The sequence below is a fragment of the Polypterus senegalus genome, chromosome 6, assembly GCF_016835505.1.
Source record: "Polypterus senegalus isolate Bchr_013 chromosome 6, ASM1683550v1, whole genome shotgun sequence".
NCBI lineage: Eukaryota > Metazoa > Chordata > Cladistia > Polypteriformes > Polypteridae > Polypterus > Polypterus senegalus.
Genome location: NC_053159.1, coordinates 370,282 through 384,526, shown reverse-complemented (window position 1 = coordinate 384,526; position 14,245 = coordinate 370,282). Strand labels below are relative to the sequence as shown.

General features: G+C 55.8%; 1 protein-coding gene across 8 annotated transcripts in view; it reads left to right on the top strand.

Annotated features, from left to right (window-relative positions):
* The window catches only part of agap1 (ArfGAP with GTPase domain, ankyrin repeat and PH domain 1), a 165,016-nt gene that overhangs the window by 57,772 nt on the left and 92,999 nt on the right, over window positions 1–14,245 (top strand). For all 8 annotated transcript variants that reach the window (XM_039755134.1, XM_039755133.1, XM_039755132.1 and 5 more), the window contains 3 exons: window positions 6,084–6,211; window positions 7,096–7,251; window positions 9,204–9,296. In XM_039755134.1, the coding sequence (XP_039611068.1) occupies window positions 6,084–6,211; window positions 7,096–7,251; window positions 9,204–9,296 (377 nt within the window). The remainder of the gene's footprint in view (window positions 1–6,083; window positions 6,212–7,095; window positions 7,252–9,203; window positions 9,297–14,245) is intronic.

Below are 14,245 nucleotides of genomic sequence, written 5' to 3'. Positions count from 1 at the left end.
TCTGACCGATGACGTCACGGTCATCTGACAAAGCACTGCCGCCTCGTGACGTTCTCGGCTGGCGCTCGTGCCGCGAACTGCGAAAGGCGCTATATGAGGTGGCGCCCTGTCGCTGTGTTTCGTTTTTTTCATTTCTTTTTTGAGTTCGGGAGGCTTTGTGGCGCAGCGCCGGCTCGCGGTTTCGCTCGTTATTTAGGTAAAAACCGAATTGGCAGTCGGGGGCTTGGCGGGGGTCCTTAACGAGGCGGACATTCGCTATTAAAAATAATTGGTGCGGCTTACGCGCTGAAGTTTGTTCGGGGTCTGCGCCTGAGCAGCAATTTGTGTAAATGGGGTCAAGTGCGGGGGGCAGACGCGGTCGTCTGGCGGAGATTACCGGCCGGGCTTTGATGGAGACGCCCGAGGTTTGTGGGTCACAGTCGCCAAATGAGCGTCGGGGGAGAGACGGACCACCGCGCGCGGCCCGCTGCCGACTAATTGAGCGACGGAGACGGAGGCCGCTCCGCTAATCGTATGCGAGGAGACACACGTGACCGGGGGGGGTGGGGGGTCGCTGTGGGCATGTGACGTCGTGCGGCCCCCGCCGGTCATCTTCATTATCGTCTGCTTTCCTGGGTTCGCTTGGGGTGTCAGGGGCGCCATCTAGGGCTGAGGGAGCTGACCCGGACAGCATAACCATTTGAGGGGGTCTCCACGTCCTGTCCGAACCCCCATATGTCGATAGGAGGGGGGGCCGCAGTGTGTCGTCGTCTTATTTGTACTGCACTCAAGGCGCTATATGGCATGGAGCCCGGGTTACTCCTGACCGCTGCCCACCTAGTGGCCATGTGAGGTGCTCGACTTGTTCTGAGTGGCCTTGAAGCCCCCCCCATGGGGTCCTGAGGTCCTTTCACTGCAGAGACGTGCGTGAGGTGCAGCAGTGACCTTTCCGCGGATACCCGGGGGGCTCGTCCGCCGCGCTCTTTATGACTCATTAACTGATATTTATAGCCGAGGACTGTGAGGGTCCTCGATGTGTCTTTATAAGGACCCCACTCAGCCGGCCCAGTAGGAGTGACGGGGGGCTACACAAGTTAGTCACCTTTAATGTCCTCCTGGGGGCGCTGTGTCTGGATGTGCCCCCTCATGGACCCCAGCTTCACTGTCACTAAACCCTTTGCTCCTCCCTCTTTTCCTTTAAGCCTTGACCAGGGTCTCCCATCATGTACCCCCCACTGTGCAGCCCCCTGCTTTCTGATGGGCACACCAGATTTCAAATTCTCTACCTTGGCTTCAATTAAATGCTCTGCCAGGCTCGGCTCTGCCAGCATGTTTGTGTTTGCTGGTCACCCAACCCTCCCCCGGAATGGTGCCATTTAAAAAACGGAGACCCGGGCCGACGACGCTCGCCGTTAATAATACGACGGAGGTGGGGGGCTGGCGAGGTCTGAACGTGAAAGCCCACCTCATGAGAAGGCCCAGGGACCCACAGAAGGCTATCGCCCCTGTGCATGAAGTACCAGTCTAGCGGGGTCTCACCTGGCATGCCAGGGTCAGGTGGGGTCCTCGGTCCAGAGGAGGGCAGCCAGGCTGAGTCAGAACCACTGTGAGCCACAAGGAGTTTAGAGTGGTGACAGTGGGTCCTGACTGGCACTTGTAGGTGACTTCAGCCGGAGCCCAGGGATGCCCGCAGACCCCGGTCAGGGGCCGAGTTCACACACACTTGACTTGACATGACGACACGAGGTGGATGGGACTCCGGACCCCCGGAGGGTCTTGTTGTTGCCATGGACTTGACCCTTGAGTGACTGTGCTTGGCTGGTTGTGGCCTTCCTCCTTCTCAGACCTGTGAGTGCCGATGCCCGCCTTTGTGCCCTCCCATACTACTATTGCCTGCCCGACTTCGCCCTCTTCCTGTTACTCTTTGAGCCTCTGGGGGTCCTCATGTCCTTCTGCCACTGGTCGGTACGCTCGAGAGTCCAGCAGACCAATACCAAGGTGGCACGTTGGTGCTGGTGCCTTCCAGTATTTGAATCCCTGCCTGTGTCAAGTGTGCCCAATCCCCCCATGCCAGTGCAGGTTTTATTATCCCACTTCTCATTGTTCTTTCCTCCATATTGGCACTCCACAGTGGTTTCTCGTCGTGTGCCCCCCCCACCGTAACCCACAATTGCATGAAGTCTGTCCACAGATGCCATCTCATGCCTTCCAGTGCCACTTTGCCCAGTTCATCAGAGGGCCAGTTTGGGGTCACCACCTCTTAGTGTCCCCTCAGTGCCCAGTCCTTACCCCCCAGAGATCTTCACCTAGCTCAATTCAGAGGTGCTGAGACAGGACCCCCAGTGCCAAGTCTACATGATTATGGGGGTCCTGAGGAAATTAGTGTTTGGACGTTTGAGTCTCCATCCGTAACATACCAGCAGTTTGAGACCCCCGTGCGGGGGGCTTCATGAGGCACATGGGTGTAGCCAGGGCTCACGAGGGGCTCAAACCCCCAAGCTACACCTGTGGGGGGCAAGTGGAATATCCGAGTGTGTCGTCAGTTCCACCACAGCGCCAGTAGGTGGCAGCACTGGAGTGCAGTAATTAATCGTCATGGCGATGGCCGCTGGGATGTTAACGAAGACGGACAGCACTAACGATGTCTTTAGAGATGAAGTCGAGTGTGAGTTATTAACGGCCGCGCTGCTTTACATTGAAATGCGGACCACCGGCCCCCACCCCCTCCCCCAACCGTGGTACATGTGGCTGGGGAGAAGGGGCAGTGACGGGCGGTCCGGTCAGGTGCGGAGCTGAAGGGCCAACCTGGAGTCGAGAAACAAGAGGTAAAAATGGAGGGAGGTGGACAGGGGGCTTCTGGGAATGTGTGTGGCCTCCCCTCGATGCTGGGGGTCCTCCAGGGCCACTCAGACATAAAGCATAATGTTTGATCGGCGGGCATTCGATTATAAGCCGAAGCTCCGTCTCCTGGCCCTGGGTGGTGCATCTGATGGGCAGGCTGCAGAGCCCCCACCCGTGCCACAATGGGCACACTTCCAGAGCCGCAGGGTGCCTCCTGGTCATGTAGCCAGTCTGGGTGAATGTCTTAAGTGCCACCCCATATATGGTGCCTACTGGTGTGGCACTGTGACAGGGTTCACACAGGGAGGGGCTGCTGCTTGCCTGGTGGTCACTTAGTGTGTCATTGTTGAAGGGACATCATCGTGGGGGTCTTGTGGAGTCCATCTAGTCGACCAGGGGTCCTAACGGAGTTCTTGTGGTGTCCTAGTGGCCTTGTCTGGAAGTGCAGCTTGTCATCCACACAGCAGCCTCGGGTTCAAGGCCATTTTAACCTCCTTGGACTGGCCCTGCGATGGCCCGGCGTCCCATCCAGGGTGGGTTCCTGTCCTGCGGCCCCCCCTCCCGTAACCCAGAATCCCGGAGCAGCTGCTGGAAGTCCCCCGAGGCTGAGGACGGGACGGCGGTCCACCACAGGGCTCCCCTCCTCCTGGGCGGTGCCCGTGAGCGCAGAAGGAGTCGCGCGTGAACATGCCAGCCTGGTGACGGCGCTGCCACCATAAATCTGAGAACATGGAGGACGTTTCCATTAGAATAAATGGCGCCGGGCGAGAGAGCGAAGATTGATGGTTAAAGTTAAAATCGTATTAGCCGTGCCGTTTAAATATTTAACGCCGCCTTATCATAACTGTTTTTAACGGTTAAAGTAAAATACAGCGGGGGCCGGCTCTATCCGTATGTGTCGATATATCTCGGTGGTCCGGGGGGCTCCCTGTCCGCAGCGATGCTCTCAGGCTTCGCTTGATTTAACCCTTTGGAGGGCGGCAACTGCTCTTGTTTTATATAGCGCCTTTCCAAAGAGGTCAGGGCTGGCACCCCTACCTGCCATGGTGCCCACTCCACTCCCACTGTTAATAATGTGGTACCCACCCGTGCACTGCCCAGGAGGTGCCCCCTTCCTGATGCCCATGTTATGAACCCTGAATCATTCCGGGGTGGTGGAGGCTGGCAATTGTACCCGGGCCCTGTGGTTAGACAAGTATTTTTTTTTCCATTGGCCTATGAAAGGCGCTATATCAGGCCGCTGACTGCACTCCTCTCGTGTGTTTGTGCCACGCTGCCTCGTGCTTGTCACTGTCCTCTGGCACCTGCTGGCGCAGTCGATTGAGTCGATGGGCGTAAAATGACAATGTGCAGTGTGTCGGTGAGGGCGCTGGTCGATGCCCCCCTTCGACGTGGTGAAGGCCGATCAGGACAAGAGTGATGGCGTGCCACGCTTGGGCACTCCGGGACCTGCTCAATATTCGCTCACTCTTGCGTTGGTAACAAATCTCTTTGCCTTGCATGGTGAGTTTCTGCGGGCAGCTTTCCTGAGTGCCACATTCATCAGGGCTGGACGAGGTGTGGGCACCTTGCTGCATATGATGGCCTCCATTTGTCAGGCCCGCTGGACACCATGGTGCTCACGTGTGTACCCAGATAGGATGGTCCCCTTGAAGGTGGCCCACTGTGCATGCTTCGCCATTCCTGCCAGTCACTACTGAGTAGCTTGGCACAGGCGTCAGGCTTCTGCGGCTAGCAGAGCAAACGAACCACAGCTGTGGGTGCAAATGGAGGGCATCAATAGAAGCAACTGGCTCTGATGTGCCAATGAAAGGCACTATATAATACAGAAGTAAGCCTGGTGTATGCAGAAGTGTGCTCTGGCACTCTTCTAGGGTGAGCCCAAAACTGGGCACATGTGCTTGAGAATATGGTCGGCACTGCCCCAGTGCCACACTGTTCTCAGTTCACATCTTGGCCAATTTGTCTGAGATGTTTGCCCAATTGTTGCCCAGTCCTCCGGTTTAATTATCACATGCCCTCATCCCAGTGTGGCATCCCATCCAGGGTTGGCATCTGCCTGCTGCCTGCTGCCTGGACTGCCTCAGGGCTCACAGGATGTGCTGCTAGTGGCAGTTTAAAGCACCCAGTGCCCTTGAGTGTGCCAGGTGAAGTCGGTGGGTGTGGTTTTTGAGAGGTGACTGGTTGAGTGGAGGCGGGGCTTTGGTCGTGTACATCTGCAAACAGACTCCGCCCACTTTAGTGGCCGCCAATCGATGACCTCCAGTGATACTGTGATGCCCAATAGTGCCCAAGCATTCAGGGCACCTCACCACCTCCCCGCTTCACCCATGGAGGGTCACAGTGAATAAAAGTGGAAACTTTAGGGAAGGCGCTATATAAAACAACGAGGAGGACTGACCCGACATTCCTGTTGCCAGCTTTCACGTTGTATTGGTACGGGCATAGCTGGCATTATGAAGATGATGTTCTGTATGTAAAGGCACTATAAAGTTTCCAGATTCAGGGAGTGCCCATGGGTGGCATTCACTCTGGTTGTCACCCATGCCCCCACGGTTTTGCATATCCCAGCTGACCGCCTGACTCACCCATGTGCCAATGTGGGTACACACTGTCATGTGAGGCTTGGCATTGTGCTAAAGGTGCCAGGAGATGCCAGGCGATTAGACCTGCCTTGCACATGCCCGGTACGGCACAGCTGTTTCCTTCCTTTGTCTTTGCATGTCTAATGCTCATTCTGTAAGGCGCTATATGATGTCACCATAGGGCACTTGTGTTTGTCATTTCTGAGTTGACCAACCACTAACTGAACTGCCCCCATTGCTTGAGTAGCAACACCCGTGTGCCCCCTGCTGGTGAGAAGGTCACATCTCAAGCTGCTCGTCCCCCTGCAGTGCTGGGTCTGTCACCGTCACATTGTGTCCACCCCCTTTGTGTGCCACCCTGTTTGTGTCTCTGGAGTGTCCACCAAAGATCAGGTGACCCACAGCCCAGTCCCTAATTTGAATATCTAGTAGGCCCCCTGCCAGTGCTGCTTGGGTGTGTCTCGAGTTGCCCACATGCATGTCTGGCACTGCGCCTTTGAGACCCTCTTGACCTGAGCACTTTATACGCGAATGAAGGTGCTGACTGGCAGCACATATCGAGGTGCCAGTGCTGGAGCCCACAGTCTGCTTTTCTCGGCTGTGCTGCCTTTGCTTGGCACGTGAAGCCTGCTCTGGCACTGGCACTCTTCATTTCTGACTGTCACTCTGCTTTTGCAGTGGCCCAGAAGATCGTGGCAACCCGGAAGAAGCAACAGCTGTCAATCGGACCCTGCAAGTCGCTGCCCAACTCGCCCAGCCACTCGTCGGTGTGCTCCGCGCCAGCCTCTGCAGTGCACATCAGCCAGGTATGCCCACCCTCCTCATTCTTTTTTTTTTCTTCTTTTTCTGGGTGGTGCCCCCCTGCCACTCTGGGTCATTGCGTTTCCTGGCTGGGTGCCCCCTACTTTCCACAGTCACTTCCATCTTAGGTTTTGCTCTGCTTAGCTCCTGCCATTGTGACACCTTAAAACACCACAAAGCAGCTGGCAGAAAGGTGGCAAAATGGGAGGAGCAGAGAAATAACAGCAAGTGAGAAGATGTGCCAATGAGCAAAGCAGGCTAGTAAGAACAACTGATGCCACCTTCTGAAATATTCTGCCTGGCATTTTTGCCACTTGCCAGGATCACCTCAAGTAAGGTAGCAGGTAAGTGCTGATGGCACCCATCATGCCCTGTGTATGCCCAGCTGGACCTTTGCAAGGACTGCGACCACAGAGTGACCTCATAGTTATATGGCACCTGGCTGGCATGCATCTGTGTGGCATTTTGGAGTGCTGCCCGCTTTGGAAAGGCGCTCCTAGCGAGTCGCTGCTTGAACAAAGTGAAGTACCTGAGCTCAGTGTCTACTGGGAAAGGCGCTATACAAAGCCAGACAGCTCAATGCCCAGTGCTGTGATTTGCATGGCATGGTCTAATGCCCCTTCAGGTGACTGCCCTGCCTTGTGCCCACTGCAGCCAGGTAGGCACTGCCCAACATGCCTGCTCTGCTGTGTTAATGGCACTACCAGTCTGCTTCCCTATGGTGGGCATTGTGGGCTCAGGAAATAGAAGAGGCATGTGGGCAAAGGGTGGCACCTGGCCAATGTATGAGAAATTGGAAGAGTTAACAGTAAATAAATGGCCTTACGGCAGGAGGTTGTGCCCGGCCTCATATGCCCATCTTTACTGGCGCATCTTTTTTCTGTTTAAGACGAGCAACGGTGGTGGCAGTCTGAGTGACTACTCATCCTCGGTGCCCTCAACGCCCAGCACCAGCCAGAAGGAGCTCCGCATCGATGTCCCGCCCTCGACCAACACGCCCACTCCTGTCCGCAAGCAGTCCAAGCGGCGCTCCAACCTTTTCACGGTAAGTGGCGTTGGCATCGGGATGTGCCCGCTGGGCTCCCCCTCGTCTACTCTAATCAGACTGACTTGTATATAGCGCCTTGCATAGTGACCACCATCTCCACCTCTGGTGCAGTTAGTGAGACATTGGGCACCCTGATGCCAACAGGAGTCACCAGATGTGTCTTCATTCAGACCAAAGCCCTGGCGGGCCATCAGGCGTGCCACCCTATGACTAATGTGAGAGCTGGTGGGGGAAGGGCATGAAGTGCAAGTGCCCCTTCCAGAGATGAAGAATTAGCTGCTCCTGACCACGTACTGAGTAAATGTGCAGGTGCCAGTCCACCTGATGGCACACCTTTGGGTGCAAACAAACTTAAGGCTGGGCAGTATGAGGCACTGGCAGGCCCATCTCCTCTGTCCCTGTGCCCTTATTCCATCATGGTGACCTTCTTAGTGAGTAGATGCCACTCAGCCAGTCATGGCATTGTGTCTCCCTGAGCTCTAGCTCTTGGCACATCATGGCACAAGTTGTAATCCACCCTAACCCTGTTGGTGCCCACCTTTTCTTCCCGTCTTCCCATCATCCTCTCCAAACCAGGTGTGGCTCCGTTCCAGTGAAGTGTGACACAATGCCAGCATATGCAGTACTGGCACTTCTTTTACTGAGTGCCCTCTGTTAGACTGGCACCCCACCAGGACAGTCAGAGTGACTCACCCCTTACTGACTGACGTGATTCCAAAGTGGCACCAGGTGGTTCAAGGAATGGCCACCCAGTTAGCTGCCACAGAGAAAGTCGGCCTTGCAGCTGGGAGTACTGGGAGCAGTGCTGCTCAGAAATGCAGCATTGCGAGAGCGGGCACCATGGCGGGGAGGCAAGTGGACAGTAGGGCACAGTAGTGACCCTCATCTTATGTGCCAGGATGAAGATGTTGATAGAGGGAGTAGGGCACTGGGTCAGAGGGCTGCCAAGGAGGTGGGCACTTGCAAGGCTTAGTGCCCCCATGTAGATGCTCAGCCCTAGCATCTCAGGGTTCACAGATCAAAGGTCCATTGCTGGGGTGAGGCAAGTTGGTCACCCAGGACAGTCTCTCTGTCCTGAAAGGTGGCAGCACAGTACCCATCCTGAAAATGCCAGGCCTGCCTGTACAGCCTCACTTGGGCGGTCACCGAAACCCTTAAGAGACCCCCTCGGCACTGCAGGACCACCTAAACAGGACAACAAGTCCACTGTCCAGGTGGGCACACACCCGCCACAGGAGGTGGCACTTCATCTTGAGGCTGACCTGATGCCCTCATGTGTCACTGACCCAGGAGGATGGACTTTGTTGTTGCCAGGACCGGTCAGCTCTCCTCTTTTAGATGTTCATGTTGTGTCCCTGACCGGTGGCCACACTGACCCATGATACTGTGGTCACTGGTGGGCAGTTAAGAGCACCTGTCTCTGTGCCCGCTCTACCTTTCTTACTGCAGAGGCCAATGCCCAGCTGGTGGCTGTGTCATACATAGTGAAGTTCTGACCCCTGTCAGAACTGGCACAGTCGCCCACTGGGTCTGTGAATGGGAGTGCCAGGATGGTTGAATTCAGTTGGCATGTGCTCCGCACATCCGAAACAGTAAGCAGCTGGGTGCCATCTTCACTGCCCTGTGTGGTGCCATGCCAGGGAGGATATTTAATACTTGGAGTCTGTGACCAGTAGTGTGGTGGACAACTGGATGTCATTTTTGGAGACGTGGGGTGGGCAGGACTGGCACGTCTGTGGGCTTCGATGGCGTCTCCTTGCCCAGACTGCCGACTGGAGGATTCAGAGGCTGGTGAAGTCGCCGCGCTGTGTGGCGCCCACTTTGGGTCACCGTTGGTGTTCAGACCTAGGATGGCAGTGACTGTGCGGTGGTCGATGCCAGCTCTTTGGGTGGGGTTTTCGAGTCCTTTAGGTCCCCAAGTCTCATCACTGGCGTTTTCTCTCTTGCAGTCCCGGAAAGGCAGCGACCCCGACAAGGAGAAGAAAGGCCTGGAGAGCCGAGCCGACAGCATCGGAAGCGGCCGCGCGATCCCAATTAAGCAGGTAGGAGCGCCGGCCGGCCGTCTGCGCCGCGATAATTGGGGCCGCGGCGGGCGGATCGCGCGAAAGGCTGGCTGTGATCGCGCGTCACGCAGGAGCGGCGCCCGTTTGATGGCTTCTTCTTGATTAGCGCCGAAGAGCACACTTGACATCAATTAGGCGCGGGGCCGGGGCGCACTGGAATGAGATCATTAGGAGGAGGAGGAGGAGGACGGCGGCGACGATGACAACGGGCATCGCTTTGTTTTGGAAGTGAGAAACAAAGCGCGGCTCCTAATGAAGTGCAGGCTGCTGCTCCGCATATGGACGCCTCTGCCACCGCCGTCCCCGTTCAAAGAGGCGCGCGCGCTTTGATGGGGACATCACAATGGAAGGGAGCAGAGCGCGGCCCCCCGTGACGCGCTGCCATCATTTACAGGAGGGGAGAAAAGATGAAGAGAAAGCGAGAGGAGCGCTTCAGCTGGTCCTGCCAGGGTGGCAATTAGCGCCTCTAATCATCGCGCCCGTGTCATCTGCGCGCCCTTGTTTGTAATTTGCTAAATGAACAAATTGGTGCTGTGATTAGCGCGCCTCTTCACGTGCGCTCGCGCTTGATTGGCTCTCGGCAGCTGCCACTGGGGCGCCTGGCAAGCGCCACGCCGTGCTGTTTGCAAACTTTGGAGAAGCCGCAGTGCCTGGCCCTGTCAAATGTCACTTGGTGCCCGCCTACCCCCAAAACGCGATGCCTGTTGAAAAGTGTCGGGGTAACGATGAGTAGGGAGGGCCTCTAATGCCACTGTATGCTAGCACTTCATCCTTCCTGCCAGTCCATCACAGGGCAGTGCCCACTCTCAGACACTATCCCCAAAAGCATACCCAGTGGCTCTGACCCTCTGTGCCACAGGCCACTGTGTTTGACTGGCATGCTCCTTCCCGCCTGTCCCCCTGCTGATTTAACTCGATGACAACGGAGGTCAAGTCAGCGATGGCACAGCAGAGTACAGCACCCCCATAGTAGGGGGAGTAGAGGGGTCCAGTCTTTGTATAGTGCCTTTCAGCGGTGGATATCTGGTTGGCAGCTCCCTGGTTGGTTATGGTGTGGCACCTTTCCAGACCCCCTTCATATTCTGTTAGTGGACACAGCGGCCAGCTGAGCCCTCCTGACCAGCAGTTGAGGACTGGATGGCCCTTCCAGTGGGTTGGTGGTCGGAGCCCTGCAGCTCGCTGGCACACTAGGGCTGCCCATCTCTTGCTCTGCGTGGGCTTTCTGAAAATGAACGAGTGTCACTGGAGCGGAGGCTGGAGTTTTTGGGACCCTCTGCCAGTCCTGTGCCAGGATGCCCATGGTGGGCTTTGCTCTTTCCTTCTCTCTCGTCAGATGCTTTGGTTTTCATGTCTTTCCCTGGCGCACTGAGAGGGGGCATGTCGCTTTATTAATTTTTCATTGCGGGCAGAGTTGTACATACATAATCACACGAGTGCAGCAGGCGCTAAAGGGGTCCCGCGGTGCCATTTGCATAAATCTTGTTAAGTCAATGGCAGTTAATGAAGTACAAATGAGCCTGGAGAAGGTGACATGCACATCGCTGGTGGCAGATGGGAGCTCTATTTATGGCAGGACAGCTGTGGCGGCCGTGGGGGGGGCGCAGACACCTCATGGCATTCGGCTTGATGGCTGCTAAGGAGACGCCCACTTGAGCATTCTGTGTGCCATGTCCGGGGTTGGCATTGACCTTTCACCTGTGAGTTTTTGATGTCTTGCGCTCCTTGCTTGTTTTGAGGCTGGCACACCAGAAGATGCCAGTGACACACCTGGGGTGAGCGTGTGGTGCCATGTGGACTACTTTGGACCAACAGTGGCAGTGGCTCTCAGCCGACTTGGCCATTCTTTTGTTTCTGTTTGGGGTCCTTCACATTATTTCAGGTCCTGGCACACTGCCATCTAAGTTTTTTGTGGGCATCATCGTGCTGGTCCCAGCATGGCACAGTGTGAAGTTGGCGGCAGGCGCTTTCTGCTGGTCCAAGGCTCTCAATGTGCCCCCACGTGACTTGTCTGCTGGTCTCCAGCAGCTGCTGCTGGTATGTGTGCCCACTTTGTTCATGTCGTTGGCACCAGTTGGCTTTTGGGGCTTTCAGGTGGCCGTGTTTGCTAATGTGACAACTTGGAGGATCACAGGGTGTTAGGTGAAGGGGAGGCTTTGCCCGCAGCTCCTCAGGTACCATCAGGTTGAGTTGTCCGTAGGTCTTCATTTGATGCCATGTTTTGAGTCCCTGGTGTCTGCCCTCAGACGTGGCCACCTTGGCCAGCTGTCACCTCTCTGCGTCACAAAAATGCATCTGAAATTTAAAAGGCAGAGTTGTGGCACCTAGACGGGCAACTATAAGACTAGAAGTCTGCCCGTAACTTGCTGACTGTCTGCCCACTCTGGCATAAGGGGGAGGTGGCCATGTGACCTTTCTGCTTCTTTGAGGACTTTGAACTACAGCTAATGTGCCCCCAGGTGGCACAGTCCTGAGCCCGGTGGTCTGCTTGTCTGTGGTCACTGGGTGGGTTAGCTCAAAGCGAGAGGCAAAGGCTCAGACAAGTGGCACATGTCTAAGTGCCATGTGATGATCCAGGTGCCCCGCCAGCGTCTCGCCGGCTATTGCCATGTTTTCCCTGTGATGGCACAGCCTGCTGCCACCTTCTCAGCCCATCAGCGAGGGTTGGTGATGCTGCACCACTGCATGCCAGCTTATCGATGTGTGGCATGTCCCTTGGTGTGTGGGGTGCATGGTGAGATGATGGCCTGTGTGGTAGTCAAGCAGCATTTGGGGGTCTCGCTGGCATACTGCCATTTTTTTTTATACCTCCAGATTTTTACTCTAAACCATTCCAAAGACCCTTAGTGCCATGTGTCACCCCCTGTTTTCACCTCTTACTTCACTGCCATTTGGTGGACATGTGTCCATTTTGAAGTGAGGTGCCTGCTGTGCCACTTTAATTAAACATGTGCATTTATAGAGGGAGACTGGCATGATGCTCTCTGACGTGCAGAACCCTGGGCAGCCAGCTCCTTGTTGTCTTGTCACTTGAGTCCCTAACTCAGTGACATCAGCCCACACCCAATTGTCTGTGCCATTGCGACATGTATGTGATGGATACCAGCCCACCAGCTGGACCTGTGCATGGGCCCTGTGCCACTCTGGTGCCCGAGCTCTTCTTGCCAGGTGTGTTTAGCTTTCCTTTATATTTATTTTTTTGCCCTCTTGCCCAGAAGTGCTGGTGACATTAACAGTAATTTGCACTGGAGATGAGGTTTTTAAGTGGCACATGCCAGGCTGATCACGAGGTTGTGCTCAAGGGCACAGATTTGTTTCCAAAGCAGTGGCTAATTGATGTCATCGTCCCCTGTGGGCTCAGTCCACTCTGCATTTGGTCGTCACCCCTCTTCTGTAGGCTGCCACTGGCTCCCCATGTCTACTGATGCCAAGGTGCCTGTAGGGGACTTTGCTTGTCAATTCTTAAAACACCAGGGGCGCTCTTTGGGTTTTGCCTGCTAGGTGGGCTTCTGATGTTGCCTCATTTTTAAAGGCTGCTGCCCAAGTTCAGCCCCCTCACAGGCCATGGTGTATGTCATTGAACACGGAGACCCCCGGTGGTCTTCTGCATTCGACTGTGTTACACACTGAAGGGCTCGACGGTCTGACACTTGTGATGACGAATGGCACCCCCATGTGTGGAGGTGGGCGCGGATTGTTGAAAATGCAGTGATGGGCTGTAGTGAGGGTGCCAGTTGTCCACCAGGGCAGTTGAGTTGGCCAGTCGGTTATTCAACGCCCACCTCTGTAGGGCACGGGTCCTGGGAATGTCCTGGCAAAATCCTTGGTAGGTGTCTTTGTAGGTCTGGTGCCCTGGGACGCTGTGACTGCAGATGGTGCCCTCCTGTGCCACGCGAGGATCACAGTCAAGACCCCCTTAACACCGTCCGTTGGTGTAATTTGCTGTCACCTTTGTTGAGAGCCCTGGGCCCCCAGGAAGTGCCCGCTGCTGACTTTCATACTGTGGCAGTGGGCAGCTGATCTTCATGGAGGGCCTTTGGACCTGCCCGCTGGTGCCCACTTTGTTGGTTGGGTTGTGTTTTAATATGAAGTAGCAGCTGGCCTTGAGAGCACAACTTGAACCCAAGTCCCTATATGACTGCCCTGGTACGGCAATGGCCTGCCGTTTGTGCCCCTCACTTTCGTTGGACTGCATGGCACTCATTAGCTGGCGCGTTGCTCCGGCGCTCCCACACAAGGTTACTGCGTTACAATAAATCCTCTCCAAATTGCCTTCATTAGAACAGGCGCCTCATTAAAACCTGCACGCCGTTCAGTGGGCAAGGGCACGTGTCATGAGGGCGGGCACACGGATGTGTTTGCGGCTGTGGAGAGGGCACTGGCGAAGGGTCAGGGCACTGCTGGCCACCTTCAGCTCAGCTTCTGTATCAGGAGTGGATACCGAAGTGCCAGACAGATGTCCATCTGCTGCAGGGGGCAGCGGCATCTCCGGGTACTGGCCACACATGTACAGAGCAGCGAGCCTGGTGCTGTGCCCCCAGCATGGAGAAAGCCATCACATGGGTGACCCTCGAACAGCAGTCCCAAAGTATTAGTTGCTGGCTCTGGGACCAAAGCCCACCCTGGCTGGCACGGCTGAATCCTAAGCACTGCTTACCACACCCATTGGCAGCGCCAAGTGCTCCCAGCAGCTGTTCCCGGCTCCTAATTAGCAGCTAATTGCAGAAGAGCGCCACTCGAGTGTTTGTCACCAAACTGAGGAAGTCACTCGGCACGAATACAAACAGGGTCACTTAAGGGGGCTCGGCAGGGAGCGGGCACTCTGCCAGGGTGCACTCCTAAAGGGTGAGCAGCTCACAGGGGTCATTCGTGTCACCCCCTCCATCCAGCTGGTGGTCTTAGTGGGTCAACCAGCGTTTTTTGTGGGGCCC